This window comes from Arachis stenosperma, chromosome 9 (assembly GCF_014773155.1).
Source record: "Arachis stenosperma cultivar V10309 chromosome 9, arast.V10309.gnm1.PFL2, whole genome shotgun sequence".
NCBI classification, from domain to species: domain Eukaryota; kingdom Viridiplantae; phylum Streptophyta; class Magnoliopsida; order Fabales; family Fabaceae; genus Arachis; species Arachis stenosperma.
In genome coordinates this window covers 3,581,987-3,602,677 of record NC_080385.1, presented here as the reverse complement: position 1 = coordinate 3,602,677, position 20,691 = coordinate 3,581,987, and the positions used below count along the sequence as shown (strand labels likewise).

The 20,691-nt window shown below is 29.7% G+C and overlaps 5 protein-coding genes across 7 annotated transcripts; 3 read left to right on the top strand and 2 right to left on the bottom strand.

Moving 5' to 3' along the window:
* Nucleotides 1-6,195: 6,195 nt before the first annotated feature.
* On the top strand, nt 6,196-8,858 carry LOC130950765 (probable inactive nicotinamidase At3g16190). Of its 2 annotated transcripts, none has more exons than XM_057879345.1 (6): nt 6,196-6,339; nt 6,419-6,572; nt 6,664-6,777; nt 7,273-7,507; nt 7,588-7,704; nt 8,520-8,858. In XM_057879345.1, exons 1-6 carry the CDS (start codon nt 6,218-6,220, stop codon nt 8,591-8,593), a joined length of 816 nt encoding a protein of 271 aa, XP_057735328.1. In that variant the 5' UTR covers nt 6,196-6,217; the 3' UTR covers nt 8,594-8,858. The 2 variants fall into 2 exon arrangements, with proteins under 2 accessions (XP_057735328.1, XP_057735329.1); XM_057879346.1 differs by having other exon boundaries at nt 8,414-8,858.
* A 93-nt stretch (nt 8,859-8,951) lies between these two features.
* LOC130950766 (probable inactive nicotinamidase At3g16190) lies at nt 8,952-11,317 on the top strand. The gene is made up of 5 exons (XM_057879347.1): nt 8,952-9,223; nt 9,312-9,419; nt 9,522-9,756; nt 10,893-11,009; nt 11,112-11,317. The coding sequence occupies exons 1-5, from the start codon at nt 9,173-9,175 to the stop codon at nt 11,183-11,185; spliced, it is 585 nt and encodes a 194-aa protein (XP_057735330.1). The 5' UTR covers nt 8,952-9,172; the 3' UTR covers nt 11,186-11,317.
* Nucleotides 11,318-12,565: 1,248 nt separating this feature from the next.
* On the top strand, nt 12,566-16,849 carry LOC130951155 (protein NRT1/ PTR FAMILY 1.2-like). Of its 2 annotated transcripts, none has more exons than XM_057879784.1 (5): nt 12,566-12,786; nt 12,876-13,093; nt 13,774-14,321; nt 14,441-15,321; nt 15,849-16,849. In XM_057879784.1, exons 1-5 carry the CDS (start codon nt 12,723-12,725, stop codon nt 15,878-15,880), a joined length of 1,743 nt encoding a protein of 580 aa, XP_057735767.1. In that variant the 5' UTR covers nt 12,566-12,722; the 3' UTR covers nt 15,881-16,849. The 2 variants fall into 2 exon arrangements, with proteins under 2 accessions (XP_057735767.1, XP_057735766.1); XM_057879783.1 differs by lacking the exon at nt 15,849-16,849 and adding an exon at nt 15,532-15,814.
* Nucleotides 15,905-16,881, bottom strand: LOC130948867 (pentatricopeptide repeat-containing protein DOT4, chloroplastic-like). The gene is made up of 2 exons (XM_057877740.1): nt 15,966-16,881; nt 15,905-15,915 (listed from the first exon to the last, which is right to left on the bottom strand). The coding sequence occupies exons 1-2, from the start codon at nt 16,879-16,881 to the stop codon at nt 15,905-15,907; spliced, it is 927 nt and encodes a 308-aa protein (XP_057733723.1).
* LOC130951157 (pentatricopeptide repeat-containing protein At1g59720, chloroplastic/mitochondrial-like) lies at nt 16,746-18,181 on the bottom strand. The gene is made up of 2 exons (XM_057879785.1): nt 17,045-18,181; nt 16,746-16,949 (listed from the first exon to the last, which is right to left on the bottom strand). The coding sequence occupies exons 1-2, from the start codon at nt 18,085-18,087 to the stop codon at nt 16,904-16,906; spliced, it is 1,089 nt and encodes a 362-aa protein (XP_057735768.1). The 5' UTR covers nt 18,088-18,181; the 3' UTR covers nt 16,746-16,903.
* Nucleotides 18,182-20,691: the final 2,510 nt, after the last annotated feature.

The following is a 20,691-nucleotide window of genomic DNA, read 5'->3' as shown; positions in this document are numbered from 1 at the left end:
TGCCAAGAACACCTGCCTTCTCCATGGATGATCAACGTAGCCTCTTCTTCCGTATTTTGTTCTCACTCTTGAGATTTTGTATCGTAGCTTTTGGAATTTTTTCTTGTTATGTCTTCCTTTCTTTTTCTTTTCAATTTTTGGCAATTCTTAGGGCTGTAATTTTTCTTCTATTTCGTTAACTTAGAGGCCAATTAATTTTATTTTCTGATTTTTTTTTTATTTTTTAATTCATGACATGGTTCTCGGTTGTTTTCTCCTAGTGAGGATACGAAGAATGCACGAATTTATTAGGGGAAATTACATATATAAAATAATTAGATAAAAAATTTATACAGTTATAATCTTCTAAAAGTATTTATATTCTGTTCTAATTTTTTTAATATAAACTGTAATATTCTATGGTATTTTAATTGTTTACACTCGCTATATTTTGTCTATTTTATTACGATTTACATTCAATAAGATATTTTTTATGTGTTTAAAAAGGTCTAATTAATGATGTTTTAATTAAGGCCGGAAGTGAGCGTAGATGAGTCGAGTTAGACCAAGTTCAAGCTCGACTCAAAAAAATTAAGCTTGATTCACGGCTCGACTCATTAACAATCGAACCTATTTTGTAAACTCAAACTCGACTCAACAAAAGTTCACGAGCTGGCTCAAATAAATAATAGGAACATAATCTATAATTCTATATCAATAAATTATAACTTGTATATATTAAAAAATCATTAAAAAATAAATTTAATATATTATTTATCTATCAATTATAAATTTTTTATTTATGCCTTACATTAAAATTATATATAAAAAATGACTATAAAATTTTAAATAATTAAAAACATTAATATATATAAAAAATCATATATTACTATTTTATATGTATATATTAAATTATTAATACACATATCCAATATGCATTTAATTTATACTTTTAATATTATATATATAATCGAGTCAGTTCACGAGCTAATGAGCTGAGCTTATCCAAGCTCAAACCCGACTCATTTAATTTATGAGCTCAAATCCAAGCTCAAACTCGGCTTACCAGCTCACGAGTTCAGCTTATCGAGCTATTAACGAGTCGAACTATTAATAAATTATAATAATTATGGAAATAAATCATTTAAAAAATATTTATTAAAATAAATATTCTTTTCTTATTTCGTTTATATTATAAAGGACATAATTTTGCACGTATCAGTGTAAACGAGATAGGGATAGTTTTTCTATTTTTATATATGTCGTTTATAGTGTAAACAAAATATATGTATTTATAAATAATTAAATATAATTTTTGAAAATAATAAAAAAATATTAATGATTTAAATTAGACCAAATTCTTAAAAATAAAATATTTCAAATAATACAAAAGATGAACGATTTTAAATAACAGGAAGATGGAAGGTACATTTAAAATAAACACGTTAACAGCTTTTTTAACCGTTGAAATAGGTGAAAGCACACGTTAAACTGCCCACTATTAACACGGTTATCTTTTTTCTAATTAATGTTCATTGTTAACACTGTTATTTTTTTTCTAACTACCCATTATTAATAAACTATTACTTCTTCTATTCACTTACTTCCATCTATAGACAATTTTTTTGTTAGGATTTATATACAAATTTGAAATTTTGTACATAAAAATTTCGTTTGTTATATGAGAGTACATACAAATTTAAAATATAATTTAAATAACTTTATCCTAGAAAAAAAGATAAATTGATTGGTTGGATGATTCTTAATAATAAATAAGTCAATGACCGTTGAATAGAAAGAAAAGTAACCATGTTAATAGTGGACAGTTTAACATTGCACTTTTAAAGTAAACATGTTAACATATTTATTTTAAATGGATAGTCCATCTTTCTTATTATTTAAAATGGGCTGTTTATCTTTTTTATTATTTAAAATCGTGTATTTTTTTATATTATTTGAAACATTCTTTTTTTAAGAGTTTGGTCTAATTTAAATCATTAATATTTTTTATTATTTTTAAAAATTATATTTAATTATTTATAAATATTACGAGATATATGAAAATTGAAAAACTATACATATTTCGTTTACATTGTAAACGAATGAAATATGTGTAAAATTATCTCAATAATATTTTTTAAATTATTTATTTTAGTAATTATTATAATTTATTTATTTATTAAAATAAAAAATCCCAGAAAATCGTGGTCTATATAAAAAAGATTAGAATAAAAATGTAAGCAGTTTCATAATGTTGTAATTTATGTAAATTTCTTCTCCAATTATTTTATACGTGTAATTTGTCCAATTTATTATATTTGATTAAAAAAGAGGAAGCGAATATGTATTGATATTTCAACAAATTTTGCTTAATCAAAATTTTGTCTTGAATCTTATAAAAGAAAGAAAAAAAAGGAACAATGTCTCGGATCGTAAAAAAAATGAGGGCAAATTTATGCAGAGTATTCATATGCATGCAGATTCTGCAAAAATAAATTGGTCGTGTTTTGAAAGCTAAGGGACGCTAATTAATATTTATACTTGCACATAAACAAATAAATGGCATGCAATGCAATGCGATGATCATGAATGCTAATATATTATACATCATTACAGTCACTAATATTTTATATTTTTTTTAATGTACAATGTGTACAATAGACTATTGAATTATAAAATAAACATCTCTCATACTATCTAAAATAACCATTCGAATACTAGGGATAATAAACATCTTCTCAAAAGCTTAAACTAATTTTGGGGTTCACCAAGGATCAAACTCTTGACCTTTCGAATCTTGTGTTTTAATACTATGTCATGATACCACTCATCTCAAAAGTTTCAGCTGATGGAAAAAAATAACACTAATGGTTATATCTCTAATACTCCATAAACCTCCATTATACACATTGTACAAATATTTCATTGGCTCTTCATATTTTTTTAAATGTTTATATGGCTTTTATCTTTTTCTGTTATTTACGAGGACAAATAACTCTTCAAAAAAAATTAGATGTCTCGTAATTTAAATATTTAAAGGTATTTTTATATTTTTAATTAGTTAAAGAGCTATTTAACGTTTTCTCTTTATATTTTTTTTATGGACCTTCCAACAACAAAATATGAGTAACTTGCCAAGAGTTTATGGCTATGAAATTCATGTAAGTGGTTTGCGGATAGATCTAGCAATAGCTAGGGTTGGTATATATATATATAGAGAAAGTATAGAGAGTTAATGGCCTAAACGTATAATGTGTATAATGGAGGTTTAGACAGTATTAGAGATATGACCATTAGGTAGCGTTTGTTTTCAGGTACTGAGACAGAGACTGAGAGACTGAGACTCAGTATCGTGTTTGTTAGTTCCGAGACTGGTACTAAAATTTTTGTCTCTGTCTCCAAAATTTCAGTATTTCAGTACCTCCAAAAAGTAGGGACACAGGGGACTGAAATTTTTAGAGATAGAGACTGAAACTTTAATAACATTTTATACCTAAAATACTTTCATTTCAATCAATTAATTCCAATTTTACCCTTTGTGCAAATTAAATTAGAGTTCCATTCTTGTTTCAATTTCTGTCTCCCATTTTGCACCAAACAGAATACTGATATTTGTTTCAATCCCTGTCTCTTAGTCTCTGTCTCTCAGTCTCTGTCTTTCTGTCTCTGTCTCTCCACCAAACGCTACTTTAGCGTTACATTGTTCTATCAGGTTACGCTTTTGGGATGAGTAGGTTCATAGAGTTCTAGATCCGAAAAGTCAAGAGTTTGATCTTTAGTGAATCCCAAACTCAACTTAGGTTTTTAGATGAGATATTTATTATCTCTGGTATGGTTATTCTGGATAGTATGTGTGATATTTATTTTATTTATGGACAAAAAATTTAGCTCATTGTACATATTATATGCTTAAGTCATTGGCTCCCTAACACTACTCATATATATATATATATACCCATTTATTTTATTTACTTTCGGTCACATTTTACAGAAACCTTTTGGCTGTTTATAAAACAAAATATGATGAGTATAATTACATTATTAATAAGGGAATATATAATTGAAGCTTTAATTTTTTCATCATTATAAATTCAATACACATGCATAATGGTCCAAAATCTCCTAATAAGAAAATTTCACATTAATTTTGGACCACATAGATTTCAGAATAAACAATACTCAAGTGCTCCATGCCCCATTCCTTCCACGCTCCCTTCAAATTCTTCAAGTGGCGCTTTCATCATTCCTACGCTTCATATTGCATCATCCAAACACTAAAAAGCTTCTTCTTCCTTTAATCAATTTTTGTCTTTGCCTTCAATCTTGTCTTAATCAATTTCCACTTTCAAATGAAAATTCCAATGGGGTAATGACTTGTGATCACCTTTTATCCACTCCAATAATTAAATTCACATTAGAATAATATGATCACGTTAATTAGTATTTAAATGAATTAGTTAGATGATGATTAGTCCATTATGTAACGTGGCTCACAATTTAATTATTGGCCTAAACATTTCATGTTTTGTTTTAGAATGACGTACTCCTGTGGAAGGTTATAGATTAGAATTGTTTTATACATAAAAAAAGATAAATATGAGGAAAAAGTAGATAAAGTTAAAAAGTTTGAATGTGATTGTATCATTTGTTTTCTAGCATGGTGTTTTTATCGCTTTTGTTTGCTTCAGCAGTCAATATATATATGTATATATTTTAATTTATACGTCACAATAAACTTGTAATAATAATTTAGTAGTTAAAGAATATGTATAAGAAGTATAATGAAATAATATTTTTTTCTAATAAAAATGAAAATAGAAAAGTTTATGACGGTTAAAAATTTATGTCTTTAAAAGATATTAAAAGAATTATTTATCTTTATCTATCCCTTAATTAATTTATTTAATCCTTAGGCACGTGTACATGATGATGATGATAATAGTAGTACTAATAAAACGAATGAACAGGAATGATATGGGCTAAAGAATAAAGAACAAAAAGAAGTGGTTAGGAATTAAAAGACTCAATTTTCAAAGTAATTAAGTTGTTTATTCTTGGGTCATGTTCCTTTATCTTTATATGCTGCCAATTATGGGAATACAAGTGTATACGATAGCTTAGGTTAGGTTAAAAAGTAGAAGTAAAAATGAAATTCAAGAAATATTTTAAGAGTAATCTTACTTTGCAAATAAATATTATTATTTTTTATTAATATTTAATTAATAATAATTTACGCTCATATTTATAATAATTTTATACATAATAAATATATAATTTAAATTTATATTTATCAAAATTTTATATACATAAATTAATATCATTTATATTCATATTTTTTTAAATTTATATATTTAAATTAATAAAATTTATTTATTAAAAAATATTTATATTAGTTAAATAATAACTAAAAATACTAAAAATGACCATTCTTAGGAATTTCTCTTTGTAATATATGTTCCAAACGAATTCATTAACACAAAATAAAAAATTTTATTACATCAAATAGATTACGTAATTGAAGAACTAAAATTTTGTAGTTTACCTCTACTATTTTTTTAAATAATTATTATTATGCCAGTCTATTGGATCATATTGGCTTGATATTTAATTTTATTGCCACACTAATAATGCTAAAAGAGGCCATCTTTTTTTTTTTTATATAATCCACAGAGATAACATTTTTTTATCATTATATAAAAAATGAAAATTGATAATGAAAAATTGAACTTTAACAATTGTAATTATAAATAATATAAATTAACTTTGTTAGAAATGTAATTAATTTAAAAAAATGAATTTAAATTTTATGAATACTGACAGTGCAACCGAATCTTATATATACATCAAATTATATATTATCTCATCATTAAAAGGTAATTAATTATTAAACTTAATATTTAAAAAATTATCTAAATGTACAAATTTAAACTCAAACTAAATATAAACCATTTGTTAAATAAATTTTTTCTAACATTTTAGTAATGTAGTCAAATTAAATAAGAAAAGTTTTGATTATATTATAATAATACTGTATTTTAATTATCATCAAAACTCAAGTACAGTTCATATAAAATTAATAACTAAAAATTTTACATAATAATTTAATTAAATTTATTAAATTATTTAACAAATTTTTAACTATCAACTTCAAATGAAATTAATTATACGAGTTTCCACCTTCAATTATTCTTGATATTTGTATTATTTTTGAGGTTGCAGCATATGAAACTAAGAATTCATGGCCAAACCTGTGGCTTTTACTAATGCAAAGCCACCGTCTAATCTCCATAGCCATAGAACCACATCACAAACTCACACCGTCTCCTTTCTCAATCTCAACAACCTCAGTTTCATATCTTGGTACTTCCCTTTTCTTTGTTTTTCTTTTCTTTTCTTTTTCCACTAATTTGTGTGCTTCATGTTGCAAGCTTCTGTGCAGTGCTCTGACTCTCGGACACAAGAATAAGCAACCCAATTGGTCAAAACCTTCGTTGGTACGCTCAAAATCTGGGCTTGGGCTTGGGCCTGTTGACCCATTGGAAATGGCAGCAGAAGCTTGGAATCGCACTGCTCTTCTTGTAATTGACATGCAGGTCTGTTCCTAAATCCTAGCTGTGTTTTGTTGTTTTTGTAGGATGTGTTGGGAGAAATTAAGGATTTTGTTGTGTGTTTTGATGGTTTCAGAGAGATTTTATAGAAAATGAGGGTCCTATGCTTGTAAAAGGAGGGAAAGAAATTGTCCCCAATGTGATCAAAGCTGTGCAAGTTGCAAGACAACGTGGAATTCTCATAGTTTGGGTAATAATTTACTTCATCACTTCATTGCCATTTGTGTGAGAGATGTATGTGGTGGATAGTTTTAGTTTAATTTTGATATTGAAGTGTATATTATTATTAAGAATTTAAGATTGTTGGATATTAGATAAACACGTGTTTTTCTTTGGCTTGAGAAGTTATGGATACAACTTTTCTTTAGCATTTCCGTTGTAGGCATTGACATTAGGAAATGGGATTAGAAAGATGTGTTTTTTATAACTATTGCTGGTGAAAACATAAATATGGAAAATGAAAACTTAGCATCAAATGTTGTTTTCCTTGAATTACACCCCTATATTGTTATGCTGTAAAAAATGAGGACACTAAAGGATAGCTTTGTGTTAAGCATTTGAATTGTTTGCAACTATAACAAGTTGAACAAATATCTCAGTTGGGTGCTTCTTGGTCATGCACTTAGCAGTCAAGAAAACAATTCAATATAGACTAGTTGAATTGTGACTCTCAAAATGTTTTCAGGTCGTCCGCGAACATGATCCTTTAGGAAGAGATGTTGAACTCTTTCGCCGGCATCTATACTCGACAGGTGAAGTTGGTCCAACCTCTAAGGGAAGCCCAGGTGCAGAGTTAGTTGATGGGCTAGTAATCAGAGAAGGGGATTATAAACTCGTGAAGACTCGGTTCAGTGCATTCTTTGCTACACATCTTCACTCAGTTCTTCAAGGAGCAGGAATTAACAATCTGGTTATCACTGGTGAGTATATAGTAATTGCTCTATTACACAAAGTTAACTACTTTACATTTCTTATGTTTACTAATTCATTATGTTTGTAGGGGTTCAAACTCCAAATTGTATAAGGCAAACTGTCTATGATGCCGTAGCATTAGACTATCAACCTGTAACTGTTATTGTTGATGCCACAGCCGCTGCCACGCCTGATATTCATCTTGGTATGTATTTATTTCAGTTTCTTGGAAGCGTTACAATAACTATAATTCTAAATATTTGATCAGTTTACAATATTGTATTTTCGTTTTAACTTTCAATATTTTGTTCTTGAATCCTTGCTTGAATATGTTAAGTAGTGTATCTGGAATAGTATCTGCTATTAGTTGCACACATATTTTGCACAATCGAGAACTATGATCGAATTCGGTTTGAACTTGTGCTGAAGTTGGTTAGATCATGTATTTTTTCTGGTTTAGTTGCTTAGTTATCTAACTCTGCAGATGCCTAATTTAGTTAGCAGCAGCTTTGTTAGAGTGTGTGCTTATCTGATATGAAATCTATAACTAAAGGAATTCTTCATGCTAGTTTCAGACATAAATTATTTTTTTGAGATAAAGAAAAGGTGAAAACTCAGGTGCAGTCGACTTCACGTGAAGTTGATAACTGAGCCGTTAGATGAAAATTTAGTTAAATTAGTCAAATCATCTAACGGCTCTCAATTATCAACTTTACGTGAAGTCGACTGAACCTGAGTTTCCATAGATATATTATGATAGGATCACGCTATCGAAAACAACTAAAATACATGTATGTACCATACTGTTGAATGGTAGCATGTATGAGGAACTTGTTGGTGAATTATTATTACCTTTTCCTCTGTAATCTTGTGGTATAAGTATTAACACATACAAGAGTGTATTTCTTTTGTAGCTCCATTATGGTGTTTGGATTCCTTCAAGGCATGTTCATTATGTTATTCTTCTCCAAAATAACTCTATGATGATCAAATTTCATATCTGATGATGTGTGGTTTCAGCCAATGTGTTTGACATGAAAAACATTGGGGTCGCAACCCCAACGCTACAAGAATGGACCGACTTCAAAGCTTGACAACTTGGTGTGCCTTGGTGATGTTCAATTCAAGACTCAAAAAAGTTGCATATGTCTCTGTCAAGTTAAAATGCAGAGAGTGAAAAAAATGAGAAAAATGTATGATGTTTTGCTTTGCTGCTGCGTATAGTGGCTAAAATTTGGATTTAACTTTCAAAATCTTCCCATACTATAATTTTAAATGAGTCAATTAATTTTATAAAATTTGTAGTAAGTTTTACGATTTTACGGTTTAAATCTTGTTATAGAATAATTTTATGTTCTATGTACTTAATTTACTTTTCAAGTTTCCAAAGCTACTTGTCCTTGTGTTGTATAGTAGATTCTCTAACAGAGAAAATCACAAGTTGCTAATTATCACGTGCATTTTAAATAGAGCAATCTCAAGTAAGGCAAATGCTCATCATAAGAAAGAACGCGTGTCCAAAACTGCCCCTCTCACTAAACCATCCTCATCTTTTGCAAACCCACCGACTAATCCATTCTCAATCATAAAAACCAGAGTTTCTCTGACTCAGAGACACGAGCATAAGCAACCCAAAATCTGGGCTTGGGCTTGGGCCAGTTGAGGCATTGGAAATGGCAGCACAAGGATGGAATGGCACTGCTCTACTTGTACTTGACATGCAGGCCTGTTCCCAAATCCTAGCTATGTTATGTTGTGTTTGTGGGATATGTTGGGAATAAAATAATTAATGATTTTATTGTGTGTTTTCAGAAAGATTTTATAGAGGGTCCTATAGCTGTAAAAGGAGGGAAAGAAATTGTCCCAAACGTGATCAAAGCTGTGCAAGTTGCCAGGCAACGTGGAATTCTCATAGTTTGGGTAATTATTTTGAATTTTGAATTTTAAACTTTTCCATGGACTTCTGAAAGTGGTTGATTCAATAATATAGTAGCTAAATTGTGTGTACCAAAACGGTTTCAGGTAGTCCGCGAAAACGATCCTTTAGGAAGAGATGTTGAACTGTTTCGTCGGCATTATTACGGTCAAGGTCAAGTTGGTCCAGCCTCTAAGGGAAGCCGAGGTGCAGAGTTAGTTGAGGGGCTAGTAATCGGAGAAGGAGACTATAAACTCGTGAAGACCCGCTTCAGTGCATTCTTTGCTACACACCTTCACTCACTTCTTCAAGGAGCAGGAATTAACAATCTCGTCATCACTGGTAAGTAAATAGTAATTGTTCTACTCTATGAAACATGAACATTTGGATTTTTTTTAGAAATAAAATAAAAAAAATTCATATTTCTCCAACATTATTTTTAAACTATAATTTTTCAAATACTATTTTTTTTAGAGCAAGTTTGCTGCAACCGGCAAACTCTATAAAAATTATAAAGTTTGCCTTGTCCCTGACAAACTTCCTTTAAATTTTTTGAATTTCACGTTTTTTATCCATTTTAATTCATTATTATCGTCTGCAAATAGTATATAGATTACAAACAGTATATAAGAGTACATAAATATACACCGACAACAAGTATGGCTTCTTTAAGAACTTTTTTAATTATAAATTAAAAAAAAACATATTTAACAATGGCAACCATTATCATTGTTTTCAGATATACACAGATACATTCGAATAAGCCATATTTAACAAGGATTTTTTTTAATTATAACTCGTATTTTACTTTGAAAAAAGTTATTTATATTTTTTAAAAAAATTTTCAAAATAAAATACGATTTATAATTAAAAAAAATCCTTGTTAAATATAACTTATTCCGGTGTACCTGTGTATTTCTGGAGATGATGACAATAGTTATCATGGTTAAATATGGCTTATTTTTTTTAATTTATAATTAAAAAAATTTTTAAAAAAATTTATCTGTGTATTTTTATGTACTCCTATATATTATTTGTAAATCTATATACTATTTGAAGATTATAATAATTGATTAAAATGGATAAAAAACGGAATTCAACAAATTTAAAGGGAGTTCGCCAGAATGCGAGAACTTGTTCTAACAAAATCTTATTTGGAGAATTCAAGTTCAAAAATAGTATTTGAAAAAATATAATTTTTTTTATTTTATTTCTAAAAAAAATCCTGAACATTTTGCTAAGTTATCGTTTTTGCGTGCCCTATATATTTTACACACGACACTAATGCAACACTTATTTGACAAATCGACACATATCTAAAAAGATATTTTATATCATATATAACGTGTCTCTCTATCTTATAAAAAAATTAAAATTTGTGTGTCCGCTTTTGTCGTCTTTTTGTAAGTTCTAGCGAATAAGTTAACTACATTACATTTCTTGTGATTACTAATTTACTTAATATATTTCATTTGTAGGAGTTCAAACTCCAAATTGTGTTAGACAAACTGTGTTTGATGCCGTAGCATTAGACTACCAACCTGTAACCGTTATTGTCGATGCCACAGCCGCTGCCACGCCTGAAATTCATCTTGGTATGTGTTCTTTCAATTTCTTGGTAGCGTTACAATATCATATAATTCTATTGATCAGCTTTACAAGTCAAATGGTTATGATGATATGTGGTTTAATTTCAGCTAATGTGTTTGACATGAAAAACATTGGAGTGGCAACCCCAACGCTACAAGAATGGACCGACTTCAAAGCTTGATGTCAAGGGACATTGGAGCAGACAACTTGGTGTGCCTTGATGATGTTCAATTCAAGATTCAAAAACTTGTTTAACATTCTGTTTATATCTTATAAAACTAAGAATAATTTATATTGCCGTATTAAACATCACAACTTCTTTAACATTTATGATTTATTCATTTAAATCATCGTTATAATAATATCTTATTGTTTTAATCATCTATCAATTTCACGGGTAAGTTGTAAGTCATGACTAATTGTTATGTATATCACAACTAATATATAAAACTAGGTATTTATGTATTTTTTAAACCGAATTTTTAATTAAGTGGTCACGTTTTTTTTTTTAATATGTATGTGTAGTTGCTGTTTTTCCCTTTTTTTTCTCTTTTTTATTCTCTTTTTTCTACTATTTTTTTCTTTTTTTGTGTGGTTCTTTCTTTAACAAAGTCATAGTCATTATCACTATTTTCTTTTTTTTTTTTAACTATATGCTCAGCAAAGATATTAAGTATAAAAATTTTGATAGCACAAAAATTTTAATGTACAATACAACAAAATTTTTGTTATTTTTATAAATTTATATGCTATGTACAAAATTTTTTGTATTATGTGTAAAAATTTATGTACTTTATAACAAAATATCTGTGTATTGTAACAAAATTCCTATGCTGAAAAAGTGCAAACAAAAAACACGTTTGGATGAATGCGTGTATTTTTTTTGTTTGTTAAACTTGTACTAGTTTAATTAGATTTAGTTACCAAAAATGCTTGTATATTTATAATCATCCATATTACAAATCATTACTAATATTGACTAAAAATTTGAGTACAATAGTCTATTATAATATTTATATTTAACTTTCTTTTAAATTCATGGTATTTAAAACCGAGTTATAATTTAAATGGCATAATCTCTTTATATTTATCTAAAAAATTACGAATTCAAAACATCCTATTTTTGGTAAAAAAAAAAATTCATGCGGTTTGAATGTTTTTGCTCAAACAAATTGTATATATAACACTCTTTTTTTTCCATGCAAATTATATTACATAATATTCACATACATGATCTCTATTTAGATATCAATCTCCACTTTTTGTAAATTGTAGTGTGTTCTCAATCATATCATTGTAATTATTTTTTCATTTACAATTTTTTTAAATTTCAAATGAAAAATATATAAAAAATATACAAAAAAAAAATACCATAAGAAAGACTATAATTGAAAATCATAAGAAGATTTAATATAAATTATAATGTAAAATGTTAGAAATAGGACATATAATTGTCAAAGCTAAGTATATGGCCATTGACTTAAGAAATATTAGTACAGGTGCATAAACTCGCTAATCACACCTCAAAAAAATAAATAATAAAAAATTCAACAGACCTCCTAGGATTTAACACACAGTTCTTGATCTTTCTATGTATGCTCCAGAAGATCTCAACCTTAACCTTAACAAATCTTTCAGTTTTCTTTCCTCCTTTTGTGTGTTTGTGAGTCAGTGTCTCTTGCTTTAAATTAACTCATCATTCTTCAGCTCAAGTGAAGATGGGTTCCCATCCCCAACTCATAAGGGGCAAAGGTGGAATTGCCACCATGCCCTTCATCATAGGTTTGTTTAATTCACACTTAGTTTTGATATAATGGGTTATATATAATTATCAAAGTAATTTAATTCTGTATATATAACCTTGTTGGCAGCAAATGAAGCACTTGCAAGGGTAGCAACCTTGGGGTTATTGCCAAACATGGTGTTGTATTTGATGGGAAGCTACAATCTCCATTTAGCAAAAGCCAACATGATTCTGTTATTATCAGTTGCTACCACCAATTTCACCCCTCTCATTGGTGCTTTCATTGCTGATTCTTATCTGGGTCGCTTCCTTGCTGTTGGTTTTGGTTCCATCATCACTTTCTTGGTAAGACTTCATTTTCAGTTGTAATAGAATTGAATTCAATTCTGCCAAGAGTTTAACTCTGTTATTTGGATTGAATTAGTAGATGATGTTATAGGATTGTATTCAATTTCATTAGTATTAGTTTAGTTTAGAAATTAAAACTGTGTGTGTTGTTCTATTAATCTATTGCATATCAATGATGTAGTTATTGATTTTACTTTCTGCTTATAGTATCAAAGTGCAGTGCATATCTTTAAAAGGAATTTACATCACAATTTTGTTTTCTTTTGATATGATGAATTTACATTGCAATTATGCATTAGCCGAATTATGAAGTTACAAATATCAATTATGAATTTCACAACTATGTGATCTTCAAATTGTAATACATATAGGGGTGAATAAGCTACCTTGAAGCATTCTTTCATGAAACACTTCATTACAACGATAACAACAAAACTTTATCCCACTAGGTGGAGTCGGTTACATGAGTCAAACGATGCTACTGTGTCCTATCATATATAATGTTTACAATGAAACCATTCATTATGATGACAAAATAAACAATTTAAATAAAATTTTCACTTTCTAAGCCTGGTTTTTGAAGAGATCATTTACATTGTTACATTCAAATTAGGCAAAGGAATAACTAGTCCACTTGGGATTCAACTTTTTCTTTTTTTTGTCCCCTTTGGTTTCAGGGAATGGCACTTTTGTGGCTAACAGCCATGATCCCCACGGCACGGCCTCCTCCTTGTGATCCTGCAACTGAAACATGCAATTCAGCAACAACTATGCAAATGGCAATACTAATCTCTTCCCTTGCTCTCATGGCATTTGGAAATGGTGGCCTTCAATGCTCCCTAGCATTTGGAGCAGACCAAGTGAATAGCAAAGATAACCCCAATAACCAAAGGGCCTTAGAAATATACTTCAGCTGGTATTATGCTTCATCAGCTATTTCAGTCATAATCGCCTTCACCGGAATAGTATATATCCAAGATCATCTTGGATGGAAACTGGGTTTTGGTGTTCCTGCAGCACTCATGTTCTTGTCCACTTTCTTCTTCTTCCTTGCTTCTCCTCTTTACATTAAGCACAAAACACACGGCAGCTTGCTCACCGGCTTTGCACGAGTAATCGTAGCTGCCTATAAGAACAGGAAGCTTAGATTACCAGCCAGGAAGTCGACCGGAATGTACCTTCAAAAGAAGGACTCTGATCTTCTTGTTCCAACTGATAAACTAAGGTTGAATCAAATCGAATCAAATCAGATTCTCACATTACCATTCTTGTTTTCTTTAGCTCATTCCATGTATGAAATAATACTAAAAGTAAAACTCTTCTGGTCATGTCTTTGTTTTGAAGGTTTCTGAATAAAGCTTGCTTTATCAAAGACCCTGAAAAAGATTTAGCCTCAGATGGATCAGCCTCGACAATAGATGAAGTAGAAGAACTAAAAGCCATCATCAAAGTTATTCCCCTGTGGTCGACCGGGATCATGATGTCGCTTAACATTGGAGGCTCATTTGGATTGCTGCAAGCTAAATCACTGAACAGATATATCACTCGAAACTTCCAAGTTCCAGCAGGTTCTTTGAGTGTGATAATGATATTTACAATATTCTTGTGGATAGCTCTATATGATCGCATTGTTATTCCTCTAGCAACAAGGCTTAGAGGCAAACAAGTTAGGATCAGTGCCAAGAATAGAATGGGACTAGGATTGTTTTTCTCTTTTCTTCACTTGGTAACCAGTGCAATTGTTGAGACTTTACGGCGAAATAGAGCTATCAGGGAAGGATATATGAATAATCCTAATGCAGTGTTGAATATGTCTGCAATGTGGCTTTTTCCTCAACTCTGCTTGGGTGGCATAGCTGAAGCATTCAATGTAATAGGCCAAAATGAGTTCTATTACACTGAATTCCCCAAGAGTATGTCGAGCATCGCTTCGTCCCTCTTCGGACTTGGCATGGCTGCAGGATACGTGTTATCTTCTTTGGTATTCAGAATTGTGGAGAAGGTTACTTCTAGGGGTGGAAAGGAAGGTTGGATTTCGGATAACATCAACAAGGGTCGCTATGACAAGTACTATTGGGTTCTTGTGATGCTGAGTGCCATTAACATAGTGTATTACCTTGTTTGTAGCTGGCTTTACGGACCTACAGCTGATCAAGAATCTAAAGAAACTAGAGGAAATGGTTCAAATGATGAAGATCTTCCATTAATTGAATTTAGAAATCCTGGTATGTATAACAAGGTATCCAATTTCCATTATGGTTACAACTTGCAACAAAAATGATCACTTGTGTTGATTATCAAGGTTTAATTGTTCTGGTAATATCTGTAGTTTTACTAGATTTTTTTTAACTAGGTTCTTAATAGTAGTCATCTTCTTTGATCCCTTTCCATATGTGCTTGGATCTTCCTCAATTCCTTTTAATCCTTTGGGGCAGAAATTCCAGAACCTTCTTCTCAGTCTTGGAACCTTCTTCAACGCAACACAAGAGTTGGTCCTAATAATAATAATAATATGATTGTTGATGGAATAATACAGCAAGAGGTTTCCCAACGTGGCTCCTCTTTCATAATAAGATTTACTTTTAACAACATTCTGATAGCAAGAAGCCATTATCCAAGCTCTCTATTTTCTCACCAACTAGAAATGCATGCACTTGATCTCCAATTTGAACCCAACTGCAACCAGGATTTTTTTTAGCTCCCCTTGACTTCATCAATTCCCTAACTTTGTTTGCCTCGTCCCATCTTTCAGCTTCTGCATACATATTTGAAAGCAGAATATAGTAGCCACAGTGCCGAGGCTTCAACTCAAAAAGATGCTCAGCAGCCCAGCACCCCAATTCTACATTTCCATGTATCCGGCATGCACCGAGCATCGCACCCCAAATATTAGCATCTGCTTCGATGGAAAGGCCTCTAATAAGGTCTGCAGCTTCTTCCATTAGCCCAGCTCTTCCAAGGAGATCAACCATACATGCATAGTGCATTTGTGTTGGTTCAATATTAAGATCCTGCATCATTATAAAGTACTTCCTCCCCTTCTCAATTAAACCCCCATGACTGCAAGCTGACAAAACTGCGATAAAGGACACTGAATCGTAATCCACACCATCTTCCTTCATTGCCTCAAAGAGGTTGATTGCAGTGTGAAGCTCACCCAGCATACCATAGCCTAAAATCATAGTATTCCAAGAAGCTGTATCCTTGTATTCGATACAGTCAAATACCTTGCAAGCAAGATCTATTCGTCCACATTTGGTATACAAATCCAAGAGTGAATTTGCCACAAAAAGATGTGTGTGAAAATGCTGTCTCACCAGCAGACCATGGATCTCTTTCCCTTGCTTTATGGAAGCCAGATTCGCACAAGCAGATATGGCACCCATGAATGAAACAATATCAGGCACCATGCCAGAGAGTATCATTTCTGAGAACAAATTCAGGGACTCTAAGCAGTCACTTGTTTGGGAATAGCCCATAATCAGCATATTGTATGAAACTTCATCCTTGATAGAAATATTAAAGACATTTCGAGCAAGGTGTAAGTATCCGCATTTTGAGTACATGTCTGTAAGAGCATTAGAGACAAACAAATCAGAAAACCATCCCATCCGAATTATTTTGGCATGAATCTCCTTTCCAACATGCAGGAAACGTAATCTTCCACAGGCTGGAAGAACATTTGTGAAGGTGACAGTGTTTGGGGTTTCTCCATTAGCTTGCATTCGCCTCACTAACTCTATGGCTGCAAATTCAAGCCTGTTTTGAGCAAAATTTGCAACCATGGCATTCCAAGATACAGTGTTTCTATCTATCATTTTGTTGAATACGGCCGATGCTACACCGGAATATCCTGATTTTGCATACATATCTATCAATGAGTTAGCAATAAAAATATCAGACTCAATACCAAATCTTAAACACAACCCATGGACTTCCCTTCCCAACCTGAAAAGTCCTAATTCTGTTAATACAGGCAGCATGCTAGAAACCGTCACAGAGTTTGGTAACATTCCTGCTTCAATCATCAACCTAAATACATGAAAAGCATCTTTGCAGAGACCTCTAAAAGAAAAACTTGTCATGACAGCATTCCAAGAAACCACATTTCTGTCGTCCATTTCATCAAAAACCCGCTTGGAAGCTTTCTCGTTCCCACATTTCCCATAAGCATCAACCAAAGCATTCCCAATCTTCACATGACAACCCACCAAACCAACCTTCAAAGCATAACAATGCACTAGTCTTGCCATCAACTCGTCCTCAGTCTCCGCACAAATAGGCAACACACTAACAACGGTGACTAAATCCGGTTTAAATCCCGACGCCTCCGCAACCATCTCTCTGAGAAACCAGAGCGCCTTATAATAGAACCCATTCAGAGAACACAACCCAATAACAGTGTTCCAAGACACCTTATCCCTCTCAGGCATTTCATCAAACACCTTCATGGCATCACCGAAAAACCCACAATTACCATAAAACATCAAAAGGGTATTCCCAACAAAGACATCCCTATCAAAACCAAGCTTAAAGACAACCCCATGAACCTCTTTACCTTTCTCAACCCGCTCGAAATCAGAACAACACTTTAGGACAAATGGGAAGGTGTGATCATCAGGCTTTACTCCAGCACGAACCATTCGGTTGTAAGTGTGAAACCCGTCAAACACTCGAGCAATGGAGTTTGCGCGAATGAGAGTGTTCCAGAGGAAGGCGCTGCGGGAATGCAGAGAGGTTTGCTGGAAGAGAAGGAGGGAAGCAGTGAGGTTACCAAAGGTGGCGTATTGGAGTATGAGGGAGGCGCAGAGGGAGATGCTGTGAGGGAGGAAGCCATGGATGAGGGCAAAGGCGTGAACTTGCTTGATTTGGAAAAGAGAATTCGAAAGATTGCAGAGTTTGAGAAGGTTTGAGTGGGTGTGAGTATGAATGGTTGAAGAAAAGGGTTTCTTGAGAGGGAGTTTGTTGAGAAGATGGGAATGGAATATCATGGATCCTTCTCTTCCCAAACCACCAAATAGATTCTGTTATAAGTTTCTAGTGAATCTCTATAATAACCGTCTTGGGATTCCATCTTGATTCTTGATTTTTGATAATTGATACAAGAAAATAGAAGAGAGTCAAGTTTAAATTTTATTTTTATAACTTTGTTAAGTTAAAAAGGAAATCATTCTTTTGGGGATCAATTTTTTCACCGCCCACATCATTCAAAAGTTGAATAGTTAGTGACCGAAATAAAATAGTATATCCAAAAAAATTATATTTTGTAAGTATTAATGATATTTTATATTTTGTTTTATATATTTTACAAAAAATACAATTTTAATACACTAATAGTATAAAATATTTATATAATAGTTTACCTATATTTATTTTTTAAAAGATTTTTATTTATATAATATTATTTAATTAGATATGCTTGTAAAATTATTTTAAAATATAATACATCAAATTAAATTCTTTAGGTAATAGCAATAACTCATTTTTATAAAATAAGTCGTTCGAAATTTTAGAACTTTCTTATATCAAAACGAAGATGAATCTCTTTAGTTCAACCACACACTGAATTTCGGTACTAGGATAGCTGTGGTTATCATGCTTAAGCTCTCTTCGAATATATATACATAATGAAAAATGCTAGTGTCCTTTAAAATTCAGCTTTCATTCGGCTTTTAAATTTAAATAATATTATTTAATTAAATTTTAGTTAAAACACATTCTTAATTTGTAACTAAATATGTTAATAATTAAAATTAATTTAAATTTTAAATATTATAATTTTTCTAATTTCCTACTTATTTTATAAAATAGTTATTTTATCAATTTTTTATTTATTTGCACATTTTCTCCCTTCGTGTACGCTCTTTTTTTTTTTTTCTCTCATGTTCTTCACAAACATTTTCATAAAATAGTATTACTCCTTTACAGATAAATTTACTATTTTATATTTAATATTTTATTATTATTATTATTATTATTATTATTATTATTAGATGAGTCGTACTATTTTGTTCCTATTTCGAGTGACTTATATGCTAATTCAAAACTCATTTATCATCATTATCGAATGAAATTTTTATAAGATTATATTAACATTTGAATTAAACAATAAATAAATTATCATTCTATGCATTAATATTCTTTTTTTCTTTTTTATTTTCTTTTTTCTTTCTTTCTTTTATTCTTTTAATCTTTATCTCTAAAATTATTAGAAATGACCACAACATAAAATAATTAGACCGAATTAAAAATAAATAAAAGAGCAATAGCAGGTATTCGGAAGAAAAAAAGATAACAAATACAAATTTGATAAAGGTTTATAGTTTTCAACAATTTTTTTTATTATTAGTTGGATTTTTCTTTATTTATTTGAATATTAATGCTTTTGAAATTATTAAAATATATGTTTGTAAAAATTAATTTTTTTCAATTTGTAACACATCTAAAATTATTAAGTTATATAGAAAATATTTTTGAAATACATACAAAATTATAAATCTAAAATTTAAATTTAAACATTAAAAATAAAATTAATTTTTTATATCTTATTCGATAAAAACTCATCTAATATTTCTCTTTTTTTAATAGTTAGAATTTTTCGTTACTTATTTGAATATTAATGTTTTTAAAAGTATTAAAATGTATGTTTGTAAAATTTCGTTTTTGTTTTCAATTGTAATACATCTAAAATTATTAAGTGATATATAAAATATTTCTAAAACACATCCAAAATCATAAATTAGAAATTTAAATTTAAACGTTAAATATAAAATTAATTTTTTTATATCTTATTCGATAAAAACTCATCTAGTATTTCTCATTTATTTATTATTTGTTAAATTTTATCATTACTTATTTGAATATTAATGCTTTTAAAATTATTAAAATGTATGTTTGTAAAAATTGGTTATTTTTTTATTTATTACACATCTAAAATTATTGACTTATATACAAAATATGTTTGAAACACATCCAAAATCATTAATCTAAAATTTAAATTTAAACATTAAAACTAAAACTATTTTTTTTAATTTTATTCGATAAAAATACATTTAATATTTTTTATTTTTTTATTAATGTTTTTAAAATTATTAAAATAAATAATTAAGCTAAATTTTTTAGATCTTATTCAATAAAGTATATCTAACATATTAGTTCAAAATATGATCTCTTTTAGGGACTTTAGATGTGTGGGTTAATAATTAAAACCCTTAAGATTTATTTTTTGAATTTTAAAATTAAAATATTTAATTTTAATGAATTTAATTTTTGAATATATATTTAAATAATAATCTATTAATAATTAAAAATGCTAAAACTGAAACAGAAAATTTAAATTTTAAATTTTAAATTTCAGTTTTATTTAGTTTATATTTTGGATGTGTATTTAATTTTAAAAAGACACTAAATTTATTTAGATGTATTTGTTTCAAATTTTTTTAACTATTATAATAAAAAGCGGATTAAAATATCACTTTTAAAAAACATCTAGTCATACTGATATATAATCTCCACACAATGCACATGTGCATGCATGTATAGCAGTATACATACTATATAGAAAATTATGTTTTCTATTTAAAAAGTCCACCTAA